Genomic DNA, 16,051 nt, shown 5'->3' with positions numbered 1-16,051 from the left:
ATCCTGCTTTTGGCAGGAGGTTGGGAAATCTCCCAAGGAAGGGTGGTTTGGGAGAGAGATCTGCAGGCTGGGACACAGGAAAACTGGGTTGTATTCCTCATCTGCTGGAGAATACGCCTGTATCCTTGGACAAATCGCTTAATCTCTCTATGCCTTAGTTTCCTGTTAGCAAATCATACTCTTTATCTTTCACCTCTCATCTCAGTAGAGGAAAGAGTTTGTCTTTCAGTATGCATCTTATTGCGGTTCTTTGTCCAGTGGCTGGGGCCCCTCTACCTTCATAAAATAAATAATTGAATTTAGATTAAATGGTCTAATATAATCCTGCCCAGTGGTTACTAAAACATTTGAATGAAAGTTCATTCTGAGCCTGTCTTTCCATTTCCTCATAAGGCCAAGACATGAAATAATTAGATGTAGACATAGGTTGTTATTGTAGCACAATGACAAAGATCAGTGGTTATTGGTAGGAATGGCTTTTATAATCTAGTTTAATGGTCATTTACCTTTCAGTGACCTTAGTGTCAGGCAAAATTGGCAGCTCTTCTGCAAGGAATGTGCTTCCTCAATGGGGCTTTGCAAGCTGCTGCATTTTTGGCTCTAGCTTCACATGAACTAGGGTAGACACCACTGCAATGCAAGAGACTTTCTGTCTGCAAAGAATGGCCGTAGACTCCTGCCAAAAGAAGCCCTTTTCAGTGCTGTCCTATTGCTGCTGAATTGCTGTTGAAACAGATCAGTTGTGTTTTGAGCAATGCTTTCTTATTGCTGTGACCAAAGCTGCAACCTTCAGAGTCTACTCTGGTCAGGATGAGGATTCTGTAAAGGAGATTCTGTAAGAAGGGTTGCATTGCCTTAGAATAAAAGAGGGAGAATATCTCTCATCCTCCACTTAAGTGCATGCAAGAGGAGCTGGTAGTTCTGGTTGTAACCCCCTGTAAGACCTTATTACATCAGTAAAGACGTCATATTTCTATAAACTTCAAAGTTCAGTCCTTCCAGTGATGATCATCCACTCACTGCAGATGCAAATCAGCCAAGTTTTCTATTGACTATGGTGAACCTACACCACTCTCCATCCCACCTTGCAAAATCCTGATGGTTTTATCCAGTGACTGATACCTGTGGCCATGGAGAAGAGCAGCATGATCTGAGCTGGGCTGCACTATCTAAGGGTACCCCGTATGGGTGGCCGTGCTTTGTAAAGAGATGGAGTAACTCATATCCTGGGGCTTGGGAGGACTGGATTCAGTAGAGGTGTCCACAGTGACCTTGGCGAACTCTCTTAATTACAGAATCACAGAGTCTTCTTGGTTGGAAGGCACCTTTGAGATCAAGTCCAACCAACAATGCTTTTGAGCTAATCTTAACCTTAGAGGTAATCTCCTATTTGCCATGAAGGAGCTTGAATTTTAAGTGCTGGGGAAGTATTTATCTGAGATGGTCCCATTGTAATTGTGGGTTCACAAAGTGCTACAAGAGTTGAGAAGAGTAATGTAGCTGTGGAAGGAGGTGTCTCAAAAACATCTCTGAGAATTGCACTGCCTAGTGACTTGGGTTGCTGTCTACTTCTGATCTCTCATCCTGCTGCTTGCAGCCATTTGGTTTTGCAGAAGAGTTCCTTGCACCTGTAACTATTGCCCTGCGGAGCAAGCCTAGCTACAGGAATCATCTTTTTACCTGCTCTCATTTCTAAACTGCTAAGATAAGGAGAGGAAAACAATGCAGCTTGGAGGGGAGCCATTTGTTTTAGGCTGCTTTGGATAACCACCAACCTGGTGTTGCCATAAGCATGTTCAATGCATCATCACCACAGCATGATAGGTCTTCAGCTGAGATTAAGCAGTGGTTTCCAGCATTCAAAATCCTGGATGGTGTGACATGCATGGGCTCTCAACTGGTTTTAGTCCCATTCATCTGCTGGGACCTGCTGTGATTCTTGCTTGCACAGAGGATCTTATAGACCTCCATTGTAGTAATTCTTCTTACTTCTCACATTTATCACTCCAATAAATATTAGCTTGTTCTCCTTCTGATATGAGAGAATGAATGGTCTTATTCATTTCAACGGCAGTTTATTTTTGCAGGTATCATGTTTGGATTGGGAATGTCCAGCTGAGATCAAAGAGATACTTGCATAGAAGCAGATGGTTTATATGCTGCTTCTTGCTGAAGAAGAGCAAAATAAATCTCACTTGAGTCCCTGAAGCCTGAACCCATTGAAGTCTGACAGAGTCTTTCCACTGACCTCTGTGGCCCCAGGATCATGTCCTAAATGAGCTGCTTTGAGTCACTAGAAGCCTGAATTCAGCTTTGGTGGGCTGGAAAATGTAACCTACTGTATGGGCAGTGCTATTCATAAGAGCTTGGCCGTGTGTGTGTGTGTTTTAGCTGTGGATGACTGGGAGAAGAATAAAGTCATTTTCTGCAGTTGTGGGGGTGGAGGAGGGAATGGGAATTACACCCCCTTCCTGCAAGCATGGTATCATGACTTCCATGCGGACAGCTGTTGGGAGCTGACCCACTTCTGAAGCTTCAAATTAAGATTCGGTATTTTTTTGTGCTGTGTTTCTTCTGATATCATCCCTGACACATAAGCGTCCTGTCCACCATGATGAACTAATAGCAACATACATTGAGGCCTGACTAGCGGGAACTCACCTCAATTTCAATTTTCTCAAAGGGGCCACCCAATCAGATGAGTGAGTATAGCAAGGCTGTGATTTACCCCAATGGAGTTTGCTTAAACTTAAGCAGGGTCCCTGAAGATTGAGAGAAGTTGGTTATGAGTGTGTTTGACACCAAATGCTCACAGTTGTTTAATGCTAGCAGTGGCATCTAATCTTGTTGTCACCAAATACTACCTCTTTCCTTACAATTTATGAAAAAAACTTGTCGTTTCTTGAACTGATTCTTGCTTTCTCTGGATTGCAGTGGCTTACAGCTGGGCAAAACAGGAGCTACCAAAAACATTTAAGTTAATGCAGCAAGTTACAGGTGTTTTCCATTCTCTACTGGTCCTAAATCAGACCAGAAGAGAATTAATTTAGTGTAGGAGGTATAAAAAGAAGTGTAAAGAACTACCAGTTGGTAGGTTCCTCTGGAGCCATTATTGATTCATCTGGAGTCATTAGACTGTTTTACAGCCAAGCTGGTGATGATTAATACAGTTTGAGAGCAGTAGCATGTTTTCCAATTAATGGCTAGCGACATAAACCCTTACAGTGTAATTTATGCTTTATTTATCAATATTCTAACACATATTCGCCTGAGGAATGGTTGCCTGGTGGCTAAAGATGGGGGAGTGAGAAGGTGATGGCTCTCTCATGGTCTTACACAGATGTTCTTTGTGACCTTGGAGGTGATAGCACTTAAACTAGATATGCTTCAGTTTTGCTTTATAAAACCAAAATATTAACACTTTTCCAGTTCATTGGCGTGAACTGTGACTTACGGGGGTACCATGGGAACACACAGTGTGGAATTGCTGTGAGTAAAGGGAATGGAGCATTACCCCAGTTAAACCATCCCTATGCCACGTTCCTTGGTGGTGTGCTGAGGAGTCACAGCCTGGTGGTGGCAAACCCAAGCTTTGCTGCCCATCTGCCCCGCAGCTCCTTAGCATCAGGGAGCGATGGGGTGGGGTGGCGGGGGAGCCTCCAAAGGGGAGGAACTGGCCCTGGCTGTGTTTTCTATGCTTTTCCCACACACCGTCATTCTTGTGTGGCGCTTCCTCTTTCCACATAATACTCTGTTATTTCCTCCCTGGAACAGGCTCCTACCACTGCTGCTAATTAGTCCACGATAAACTTCAGCATGAACAAAAGCGAGCAATTAAATGCCTGTTGCTTCAGCGTGAGCCCTGTCAGAGGAGTGATTTGTCGGTGGCAGAGCTGAGTAGCACCTCCTCAGAAGGAAAACAAACCTTTTAGCCTGGCTGAGCCGTCAGTGCTGGGGAGCAGTGCGTCTGAGTTGATTGTTGCAGGGATGTCTTTGGTACGAGTGGTTTTCCCGAGGGTCTCTGAGATGCTGCTCAGCCTTGGGTCTTCAGTTCCACGGGGTACGGTGATCTCTGGTCACTACCCAAGTAAGACAGCTTGAGAATTTACTCAATTATGAATTCTGTACGTGCTTTTTTTTTTGATCTTTTTTGGGGGGACACACATGAGTGTCTTCAAATCGTTAGAGAGAGAGGGAAATAAGGAGCAGGCTTGGAAAGAGGAACCAGAAAGTGGAGTCTTTGGTAGATCTAAATCCAGATGAGGTTTGAATGATGTTTGCTAGGACTCGAGATTCAGGTGTCAAGGTCTCACTAACTGCTTTTGTGTAATCTCAGTCCTAATGCTCAAAATCTCTCCAGGCTTTTCCCCCCGCCTTGAGCAAAACTCCTATAGAAAGAAGAAGAAATGCTTATGTGGGGTTTTACTGGTGTGTGAACAGACCGAGGGAAGTTGGAGCCTTTTTGGTTTTGGGACCTGCTTTCTTTTCAAAATTAGAGAGAGGGTTCAAGTTGGAAAACTAAATATAAATTATTCCCAGGCAGAAAAATGCAGCGGATCTTGGAAAATTCAGCATTAATGTATGTCCACTTTTGAAATGCCACCCAACTGCTTTGCCAACAGTTGTCTCTGTTGCTATTGTAGCTCTCGAGCAGCTGCTCACAGAACTTGAAGATTTTCTGAGGATACTGGACAAGGAGAACTTGAGCAGCACTGCTGTTGTGAAGAAGAGCTTCCTCTCTGACCTTCTGCGGGTCTACACCAAATCCAGTGGTACGGGCAAGGGAACCAAGGATGGGGTGGTGGGGTCTCATGGGAACTGCTACGGGGTCTTGAAGCAACATTTTCTTGGAGGTTGGTGGGAGGGGGAGACCTGAAAATTAGCAGGAGAAAATGAAACATAGATTATTTTTGCAGTGACCTCTAGTTGTTTATGTAAAATTACTATAGTTATGTGTCCAGATTTACAAGCAAAGGATTCCCAAGATTCCTGATACTTTCTGTTTTCCTTATTAAACCTTAAGTTTATTTAATCCACTTTGTAAGATACACAGGATGTACTGTTTGGCCAAGTTAATGTTTAAGTAGAAATTTTAGCTTATGGAATTTCCTGGCTATAAAGCATTTAATTTTTCCGCTTTTTATTATTTCTCGGGGTTTTTTCTGCACATTGCCTCAACCAATGTGCTCTCCCCAAAATGTACTCAGCAGAGACACTTTTTACATCTGTCTTTGTGGAAAAACAGCAACGTGAAAGCAGCGGGTGGGTAAAGAGTTCACTTTTCCCTTTGGTTGCAGGTGGCGATGAGGAATACATTTATATGAACAAAGTGACCATCCATAAGCAGCAGGGCGACCAGGAGAAACAAGACAAAGGTAGGGAGATGACGATTAGTGGTTGCCTCATACCTAAAGGGGCAATGAAGACGCATGGGGTTAGAGCCTTGCTTTACTGGGACCGGTGGAGGCCCCTCTGGCAGCTCTGAGGGACGAGGCAGTTGATGATATGGAAGAACTGCCATTTTCATTACATTCCTTTGGAAATCATGGTCCTTGCCAACACTGTGAGGTTATTCCTGGAAGTAGCACTTTGGAGAGCGTTATTTTGGGATAAAAATGTTGCCTTCTAAGGCTTGCAGCTCCAGTGCCTGAAATATTTAAGGAAGCCCTCGTGTTTCCTTTGGCCACGGAATATGTCGCTTCACCTCTTTGAGACCTTGAAAGCTTGTGTCGTCTTTAGCGTGTTGCTCTGCTCTAGCCCAGAGGGTCTGCGAGGCGAGTTCCCAGGCACAGCCTGCGCCCTCCCCATCTGCATGGGCAAAGCACCTTCATCTCCCGGGGGATACAAGAGTTCTGCAGTGTACATGCTAAGGAATTAGACCTAGATAAAATACTCATTTCCAATTTAGATTTCCCAGATTTTGGATTTGTAACATGGGAAAGAACATAACTCTCTAAAAATGTCCTTGCTCTTTGAAGTTCATCACAGAAGCTGCTTTTGACAAATTGCCTAGAGCGAGATTATTACTGACACGCATCTCCTTAATGCACACATAGTCAGAGGCTGACCCTCCCCACAGTTTCTGAGCCAAATAGATGAGATGAGAGGACGCATCAGTGCAGCCTGCTGTTGACATGCTGGTCCTGCAAGAGTTGGGATAGCTCCATTTCCAGAGTTGTTTGTTTTGGTTTTATTGTTTTGTGGTGGGTTGGTTTGTTTGGTTGGTTTGGTTTGGTTTTTAAACTACCTGCAGCTGAATTTAGGTTAACTTCAAATAGCCCTGAAGACAGGATGTCCTCCCAGATTACGCGTGCAGCCCCAGTGTGTGATCTCCAGATGAGGCCCTCTGGGTGATGCTGTAATGCTCCATAACAGGATTGCACAGTCTCCCTGTAGCTCCTGGTAGCTGAACAGTGACAGAAACATCTCTTTATATAAGTTCTCATTTGGGTGGATAAAACAAGACTTGCACTGATCCACCATGCTGAAACACAGGGGCAAATTTCAGGAAATTTATTTTTAGAGTTGGTTCTTTTATTTCAGACTTTTACCTATCAAGGCCGTGAGCCTACCCACTCAGTCGCTCCCTGTGGGACCTGGCACTTCTCTCTTTCTCTGTTTTCAGCAACCTCCCTATTCCAAGTAAAACTTCTGAGTTATTTGGAAATGCTGAAGTCAGTGAGACACATGTATGGGATCTTAGCCATAGCTGCAGCTGGGTGTACAGCCCTGATCCTGCCTCTGTAACTGCACGGAGAAGTGTGTGCCTGCCTGGCCAGAATTGGGACCTGCAGGCTCAGAATTAGCAGATGGAGGGGCCCTAGTACCCACTGGTGCTAGGGGGTGTGATATGGACCCCCCAGTGATTATGCAGCTCCCTTTATCCCTTTTATCCACTGCTGCTCGGTGCACTTTGTTTCACCGAAAGCCTTTGGTGGGATGTGGTGACTACGCTTTGTGGCTGAGGTCAATGGGACCTCTCATGCCCCATGGGATAATACATCAGCTCCAAAAGTCCTCTCTCCAAAGCTTAAAACATGCTATTTCTGCAAAAAGCATATTTCACTCACACTTCCAATTCCATCAGTAAGGGTTTAATCTAAACACGGTCCTTTTGAGATGCCTTTTTTATGGTACAGTAACTGAATTCACTGCAGTGAGGGATGAAGACACCGTCACTCACTTAATCTCAGTTACTTGAGAAACACAGCAAGTCTCTACCTTGTGAGTTTACGGGACTCTTCAGTGGGGCAAATGCCATCTCCTTCTGTAAGTCAGCGCAGAGGGATTGACGTGCAGGTCTGATGCACCTCAGGGAGGTGGGACTGATGCGCAGTGTAGGGCTCCTGGTGGTGCACACTGTGGTCCTCTTAGCCTAAATACCAGGAGGGATTCGCTTTTACAAAGAACAGAGAGCACTGATAAACAACAGTACAGATGCAAATTTTAGCAGGCTTTTGGCTGTTTTTTCTTCTTCCTTCCTTCCTTCCCTCTTTTAAACTGTCTCCAAATTCTGGGTTTTAGAGAGACATCATTATCAGAAGACACCTGCAAAGTGTTGATGTTTGTCTAGGAAAAAATACTCCTTCCCTCCCACTGCAATAAGGAAACAGTCTGTGATTTGTGGTGTTGACGTGTAACAGGAGAAGGAAGGGGTATGTACAGCACACGCTGTGTGGACTCTCCATAAAGAAAGCAAGCCATAAAGAAGGCCACGAAGATCAGAGGGCTGGAGCACCTCTCCTGTGAGGACAGGCTGAGAGAGTTGGGGTTGTTCAGCCTGGAGAAGAGAAGGCTCCATGGAGACCTTATAGCCCCTTCCAGTCCCTAAAGGGGCTACAGGAGAGATGGGGAGGGACTCTTGATCAGGGAGTGCAGTGATAGGACAAGGGGTAATGGTTTTAAACTGAAAGAGGGGAAATTTAGATGAGATATTAGGAGGAAATTCTTTACTGTGAGGGTGGTGAGGCACTGGAACGGGTTGCCCAGGGAAGTTGTGGATGCCCCATCCCTGAAGTGTTTAAGGCCAGGCTGGATGGGGCTTTGAGCAACCTGCTCTAGTGGAGGTGTCCCTGCCCATGGCAGGGGGTTGGAACTCGATGATCTTTAAGGTCCCTTCCAACTCTAACCATTCTATGATTCTGTGAAAAGCGGGGGGGTTCTTCCTGCACAGAGCCTGAAAACCAAAGCTCTATCACATTCTGCTGTGCTCGTCAGCTGGAGTACATGGGTGTGCGTTCATGGAGGTGGGCAGGTTTCCAGCAGGGTGAGGATCGAAGCTGTGGTCTCTGTCCTGTGCTCCAAGGTTGGTGGGAGGAGGAGGAACTGCTGGTACAGAAATCAAACAGCATTTTCCTGGCATGGTGAGGTTCAGTGGGATGATTGCTAGGTTTGCTGGAGAGTCAAAAACAGATGGCCACCACTTGCAAAGGGTTTGGCAGTGGGTTTTGCTGCTGCAATGATTTCTCCTCTGTGGAGCTGAGCATGGGAGGTTCTGCCTGGTGCAGAAGGATGTCAGTTGGTCTGTCTGTTTCTCTCTGCCAAATCAGCCTCTAAAAAGTTCCCCGTGTGGACAACTGTGAGTGTGGAAATAATCCCCTCTTGGGTAGTAGCCCAAGGGCTTTAGGAAATCTCAGACTGGTTTCTGGTCTTCCCAAAAGCAGCAATGGCGTCTGCAGCTGCTCTTGATGGAAGGTGTCTGCCTGAAGAGCACCATCTATTTGGTCCTTTACAGAAAAGGCCAACCTCCAACAGCGGCCAGTAGATATGACTCTGGCAGTATAATCACGGGGTATTTTGGTAGGTGGATCTCCCCGTGATCAGTCTGTGTTACAGATTCACCTGCTTTACTGTTTGAACCTTACAAGACCTCCAGCAGCCCTACTTGTGGGGCACAACAGCTGCTTGGAGTTGGTGCCTATTGATCCATGGGTCTCCATGTCCTCCTGACTTACTAAAGTTAGCCAGTGCTGACGACCAGGAGAGCTGTGTCACAGGGAGCAGTTTGTCACAAGAGATGTGTTTTGAGCTCTTGCGCCATCAGGCCAGGAGCTGGCTGCAGCCTGGCAGGGCAGAGCTGTCATCGTGGCTTCCGAGCCCCAGACGTGAACAAAGTAATGTGGTTTCCAACTTCTATTTTTAAAGCCCAGAAATATGCAGCAAAGTTCCTGCCCACGTCTTCCGAGTGCAGTGCTAACCACTGCTGGGCACCGCGCGATGCCGTGGCGGTTTCTGTGAGTGCCCAAGGAATGTGGCTGGAGCATCAGCAGGTGACTAAGGGAGCTAGAGCATCAGCTCCCTGCACATTTTGGACCCAATTCCCTTTTAATTTACTGGACTTGCAATATCTGGCTAATACCTTAGCCTCATTTCTCCCAAAGTGTTTGGCAAGAGACACTCCGTAAAAGGGCATTTCTCCTCTGCACGGTATAACATGCAGTTCTTCATTGAAAGAAGTTCTTCATTTTTCTGCCGTTTGATGCCTCACTCCCACTTGTTCCTGAGCATTGCTGCATTGTGCTCTCTCAGAGGTCATGGGATTTGGGCACTTGTTTGAGGCCACCCAGGAGTTCTGTGGTGGGGGAAGAGGGACTGAACACAAGTTGTCTGAGCCTTTGCCGTACCCTCCAGCTACTGAATCACTCTGCATTCAGCTGCTTGGAAAATCTGACTTTCCAGAGGCAGACGCCGATCGCCTGGAGCAGTTCTGCTGCCATATGCCCTTTCATGTGTCTGGCCTGGGCTGCTTCGAGAGTAACTCTTCCTTCATTAGTGATTAAATTACTGTTCTTGGCTGCCTTTGGTAAACTGCCGTGCAGCAACCTTTGCAGTTCTCTCTGGGAGCAGGGTGGTATTAGCTCCAGTTTTCTGGAAGGGCAGCCAAGTTGGGGACAGTCACCGATCTGTCTGCTCGCAGCAGCAGGGATCAGAGCTAGCGAGTGGATTTCCAGACACGGTGTGGAGTCTGCCCATGCTGCTTCTCGAGACCCTTTAAAGTTTCAGCAGTGGGTGTGGGCTGCACAGTTTTGCCTTTATAAGGAAAAACATGCCCCAAAACCAGAGGCCAGTTCTTTTGCTTGGTCTCCAAGTGCCACATTCCTGGCTGCGGCCTGAAATGACATGGTGGCCCTGCAGCGCTGCCTGTAATTGTCACTCTGCTTCTTACTGAAATAGCGCCTCACTGTTCCTGCGCAGCCCTGGGTAGCGAGTGCTCTGCTAGGAAATGCCATCAACATAATTGTGTTTCTGGCTTGCAGCACTGGATCGGAGAAACTCCTTGACCAATGGAGACTCAGGACTGCATTCGTCCCCTCCTCAGAAGAGCCTCCCGGACCTCCCCCCTCCAAAGGTAGGTTTTACAAATCCTTTGCTTTTCGCTGCCCTATTCCTCGGCCTGGCAGCTGAACCCCTGCAGGCTTCACTCTCATCATATACTGTGCAGCACAGGTAAACAGAGAGACCTCTGCCCATGTGTGTTGGTGAGACAGATAGTCCTGCTGAGCTTTATTTTAAAAAAAAAACAACAAACAATTAACTAGGGACTACCTTATGTATGTGTTTCCAGCTATTCGTTTGACTTTCACAAACGCTGCAGGTCAGTGTGTGGCTGGTGGCCCAGGCAGGGTGGCCGTGCTCCCAGGGCAGCTGGGCATCCAGGAACCCCTGTGGTTGCCAAAGCTCCTGCACAGATGGAGCAGGCAGCTGTGGGAGCCTTGGGCTTCCCGTGTGTGTGCAGGAGCTCTGTGCAAAATGGGTTGGTCCCTGCCTGGGAAACCCACACCCATCGCATGGCGATCCCGGCTCAGAAAAGAGAGAGAATTGAGGTTTTCCAAAGAAACAAAGGTGAGGTTGGATCTTAACTGTTGCTTTGGAAATATCCCCTGAGTTGTAAAGCAGCTGTGCCCAGGCTGCTGGTGTGAACTTACAAAAGCCAGAATTCCTTCAGCTGCGGGGTGGTGGGGCAATCCCCAGGCAGAGCCAGGATCTCCCTCGCCGTCAGAGCCTTGAGCAGTTTGGCCATTAGCAGAGCAGATGAGGTTTGCTTCCAGTTGAAGCGCCCGGTGTTGTCCGTGCATTGGGTGATCGTGCTGGGCTTTATGCTGGTTGTACAGCCCCGTGGGTCTGTGAGCAGGAGTCGCCAGCCCTGTAGATTTTCCCCTAGGGCAGCTATAAATCTGGTCAGGGTCCAGTTATAAATCTAGCCAGGGTCCAGTTCAACACCATCAGCTTTCAGTGGGATTTTGTCTCCATGCCAGCAAGCCAGCCTGGTTGTCCTCAAGAGACACAGGTCATCCCTGGGACCCCGGATGTTGCTGTTCAGTAGTTGATCCGATGTGGGAATCACTGTAGCTGGGATTTTGGGATGTGAAAGGAAAGGAGAGCAGGGAGCGTGCATGGGGAGGAGAGGGAGGCGTGGAGGAGGACGGAGTGGTGCATCTGTCAACTGTGGAGAAGCATCTGCTCCTTTCCCAAGAAGCAGGATGAGGGGTGAGGCCTCAGGACTTCTGCCCAGAAGGGGCTGTGTGGCTCAGCTGGAATCAGCTGGAAGAGCTGGGATAACAAGGGGGAAGGATGGGATGCAGCCGGCAAACCCTTGGACAGAGTGCAGTTGCCTGCTGGGAGCTGCTCCAGCCCCCAGGGGGGCTCTGCCCACGCAGCCAGCCAGGGATAGGGAGCTGGGGCTGGAGTATCCTGGGAGCAGCCACCAGAGCAGGAATCACTGTCTGGCTTTGGTTTTCTCAAAGCCGGAGGGGGTGGTGGCTGTGGCAAGGGGGTGGGCAGGAGGACAGCAATGCGGTGAAATGAAGGCATGCCCTGGGAAGCGGCAGTCAGGTGTTCCCAAGGCAATCAGGAGATTAAATGAGGGAATTAGAAAAATACAGTCTTGGATATTAGCTGAGAAGGGTACCCAAGCCATCCATCTTCTCCCACCTGCTGGGAACTAGCTTCTCCCACTTGCTTACCACTAGAGCTAACCTCCCTTGGGTGAAGCAATCAAGTACCTCCTTGCTGTGAGTATCTGAGTCTCAGTGAGCTGTTGGCAGCAAAGCTATCTGAGCGTACATCACGGAGCGGGGCTGGGAAGAGCTTTCATGTGGTCCCAGTAAGTGTGTGGAAGTTGCTGCTCTGGGGAAATTCATCTTCCCTGTCTGTGTTTGCTGCTTCTGGCCTGGGCAGGAGCTATGGCCACCTGGGCGGTGGAGGAGAGAGCACAAGTCCTTACACATAAACAGGGAGGTTAGGAGAGGACCTTGGAATATATTTGTTTTGGCATTGTGGAGTTTTCTGTTGTTTGGTGATGTTAAGGCACCCTGAGGTGTTGTTCTACACTTGCCTTCTGAGGCACAGGAGAAATTTGGTGATAAACTCTGCACAGCAGATTGTCCCTGGCATCCACTGACACAGCAGTCAATGGGCAACCCAACAGGGGTGGCCCAGCTGGATCCCACTAATTTCTTTGGATTTGTCCCAAAGCAACCTTCAAACAATGAGTCCTGCAGGCTGTGGCTCAGACATCGGTGACCTTTCATCTGCGGTCGCCCTGGCAGCTCCGTCGCTTTCCGCAGCCGTCCACTGAGAAAGTCACACGGTGCAGATGCAGATGCCCAAGATGGCTTTATTTGCATGCTCCGTTGTGCCGTAACTCAACAGGCAAATGTTCTGCAATGACCAGCCTGGGTTAGATAACACAGCATGTACTCTTTGGCTTAAGCTAGAGACAAAACAACTCCACGCCTTTAGGGAAAGAGAAGAGAAAAAATAGCTTCTGGAGCAGCTGAGGTGCAGTCCCACCTAGTCCCTGTTGGCTTCCATTGTCTGTAGGAAACAAAACAGAGCAGCCCCTTCCCTGCCCCCTTCCCTGCCACTTGTGGGATGGTGTCAAATAAACCCACAGCGTTCCTTTGTGTAGGCAATTTGTTTATGGTCATAGCACAATGTGAGCTGGCTACATGCAGGAGGCCACCACAGATGGCAACTGCAGACACGTTCCCTGGCCAGAGAAGGGATTAAGTAAAGCTTTGGAGTGGCTGGTTTGTTTTTATTTCTTTAATTTAACACATTAGGACAAGTTCCTAAACCTCTAAGTGCCTGGAGGCAAGTGGTTTCCGGCAGTGTGTCTCACGTGGCTCTGGAAAGCAAGCTCAGAGTTTGCTCACAGCATCTGGCAGACCCACGTAGGAAGGAGTTTTCATCCAAGACACTTGAGAAGTTTGCGAGGTTGGCAAAGCCATGGGCAGCTTGCCCATGTGGGAGCAAGAGACGTGTGATTTTGGCTGGTACAGTCTGGGTACCTCGCTCCCACAGGCTCAGCGGCATTCCCCTTCATGGGCAGTTGCTGGCTGGACCATCTTCTCCTTCAAAGCTTCCTACTTCTGGGAAGCAGTACCTGTTGGTGGAGATACCCAGGGCAGGATGGACAGCTTTGATGATGCTGGCATGACCTGCAAAGGGACTGATCCTGCCTTAGGCTGCTCTGCAGTGCTGGTGGCCAGCTGGCCTCTCTTCTCTGGACCACCAGGAGCAATCACCTGAGCTGGCACGAAGGACCGTGAATGATCCATGACCTTCAACATTGGTGTCTCTGCAGGGAGAGACCTGCTCTTCTGCCTGTCCTCCTTGGAGGAGCGGGACTTTAGCCCTGCAGGCACTGAACATCCTATCCAGGATTCGCATGGGTCTCGTTCAGAAGCCAGGTGAAGCGGTGTGATCCTGAGCATACCATTGTCAGATGACAGGGGCTGGTTTGACCTGGGCGAGGAGAGGGGACAACTCCCTGGGGAACAGGGGGGATGCTACTGTCAGATTGTGATGGGAGAAGCGAGATGCCACGTATGTTGGGAAGAGTGTAAGCTCTGTGCTCGTCCTACTGTGATCTCTGGCTCTGCTGTCTCACGTTCAACAGCCATGTGAATTACTTGAAAAGTAAAAAGTTTGTTTCTTAGCTTCACTTTTCTTTTTTTTTTTCCTCATGTGTTGGTGTTTCTAAAGGATCAAGGCACTGTTTTTCCTGCCAGCCCTTGCTTGTGTTTAGGGAGGGGTTTGGCAGGCACCACAGGGATTTTCCAACACTTGGAGCCTTTTCAAAGACTTATTTTCCATCAGTGTTGTTTATCCATTTCCTTCATTTTTTTGCTCAGAGCACAATTAAAGATTCCTGATATAGTTCCTAAAGCAGAGTAATTGAGCTGTTGGTTCGCTATCAGTCAGAGTCTTGGAGACAGGACCAGTGACTGCTCAGGCTACGCTTTTCAGTGGAAAGCCAGGATTTCACCAAATGTCTGCCCTTCTGGTTCCCTGTTCAGATGGTCAATAGCAGAGAGGATCACCCCCAGTTACAATGAGCAGCTTGAGGGGAGGTCGGTGCAGCAGGCACAAGTCCCAGTTCACGATAAGGCAAATGGGTTGGAATTGCTGCTTTTGAGGAAATGCATGAGTTGATCTTTTCCCAGGGCTTTCAGCAAAATTAAAATAATATTCATGACACAGTTACACAGTAATTTCAAAGAACTCCTTTATATGTGAGCTAACTGGAAACTCTCCACAGTCTCTTTCTTCCCCATCATCTCAACCAGTTTACATGAAAATCCTGGTGTACACATCTAAAAGGTCTTATCCACTAGGATGCACTAATAAAAAGAACGCCCTGGTTTTTTTCAAGTATCTGTTCTTACCTTAAATCATGCTTTTATTTATTTATTCTGCAGATTCCCGAAACAAAACAACCTCCGGTCCCCAAGATCGAATCCCCAGAGGGATATTACGAAGAGGCCGAGCCATATGATGTCTCTGTAAACGGTATATCACAGCTAACTCTCTGGGGGGGGTCATGTGGGAGATGGAGGACTTGAGGTTTATGAGAACAAGTAGACGAAGGCGTGGACATTTCTTACAGCCTGTGTGACAAATTTGTATTCTGATGCTGGTCACGCTTGGTATTACAGATCTAATGCTAGTTGGAAAGAAAAGGCTACTGAATTACTCAAATTTTAAACTTCCCTGTAGAAGTAAGTAGTATGCCTGGGTTAATATAACATCGCTGTGAAATATTATATACTGTTGTGAGTTCTCTTTGTCTTGATGGTTTTCTGGAAGATCAGCTGTAGACAAACACAGGTTTCTATTAAGGAGTGAGTGGTGAAGCTGTGGTGGCTTGCATTCATGTCCTAGTGCTCTAATCGTCCCTTTGGGGCTCAAAATCCCTGACTCTGTTGGTCTGTTAGCCGTGATAACCGTTTTTATAATTGACTGTTTATTCACCTATGTCTCTTGTGGCAGTTTAGCAATCTGTAAACTTGATTAAAAAGCCACCCTTCATGTGAGGGGACAGTGTGCGGGTTCCCTCTGCGCACACTCGCTGCCTGGGTCGGCACCTCTCAGCAGTGTCCTCAGCAGTGCCACCGATACCTGTCACCCGCGGGAGGAGACTGCTGCAGGCAGGCTGAGCTCCCACATCCTCACTTTTTAAGATGTATTTCTGCATCCTTCTGTGGGTGAACACACTTCATGAGAGATTACCCTCCTCTGACCTGATAGCAGAGCTGATCTTGTCATCGCTTTATCACCCATTTAAGCCCAAAGGAGACAGATTACGTGGCTCTGCTGCAGAGGCAGATCTCTGCTCCCCAGCCTCGGCTGCAGCGGAGTGGGGTGCAATGGTGTACATGATGTGGGGCAGAGCTGAGTGGGGAGAGTCCAGCAGAGAAGTGAGAGTTAAGGGGAAGAAGTTTGGGTCTAAACCCTTGGCTGTTGAATCTGAGCTGTTCATGAGAGAAGCCCAGTCTTCTCCAGCCCCAGTGTGCACCACTGGGCTTTGAAGCTCCCTGGCAGGGAGGTACCAGCGGTGCCACTGCTTGAAGTGGCTGGGGGTTGATGCATCCGAACAGCCCTCGCTGCGTGTGTGCGTCTTGCACACCTGGGCAGCTCGTAGCTCAGTGTGGGTTGCTGGTCTCACAATGGCTTAGGAGTTACAGTGCTAAACAAAGAAGGGGGATACAAAAAGATCTTTGTTTCCCCGAGCCATCCCGTTTTCACTGCAACTTCATTGCAGTGG

The 16,051-nt window shown here is 47.9% G+C and overlaps 1 protein-coding gene across 1 annotated transcript in view; it reads left to right on the top strand.

The window, feature by feature from the left end:
* The first annotated feature begins 4,649 nt into the window (after window positions 1-4,649).
* AFAP1L2 (actin filament associated protein 1 like 2) overlaps window positions 4,650-16,051 on the top strand; it is a 28,994-nt gene continuing 17,592 nt past the window's right edge. The window contains exons 1-4 of the mRNA XM_074159174.1: window positions 4,650-4,772; window positions 5,298-5,375; window positions 10,257-10,348; window positions 14,706-14,796. Coding sequence (XP_074015275.1) covers window positions 5,321-5,375; window positions 10,257-10,348; window positions 14,706-14,796 — 238 coding nt within the window. The 5' untranslated portion in view covers window positions 4,650-4,772; window positions 5,298-5,320. The remainder of the gene's footprint in view (window positions 4,773-5,297; window positions 5,376-10,256; window positions 10,349-14,705; window positions 14,797-16,051) is intronic.

This window comes from Numenius arquata, chromosome 15, assembly GCF_964106895.1.
Source record: "Numenius arquata chromosome 15, bNumArq3.hap1.1, whole genome shotgun sequence".
NCBI classification, from domain to species: domain Eukaryota; kingdom Metazoa; phylum Chordata; class Aves; order Charadriiformes; family Scolopacidae; genus Numenius; species Numenius arquata.
The sequence above is the reverse complement of the archived record's forward strand: the minus strand, read 5'-3'. Positions and strand labels throughout refer to the sequence as shown.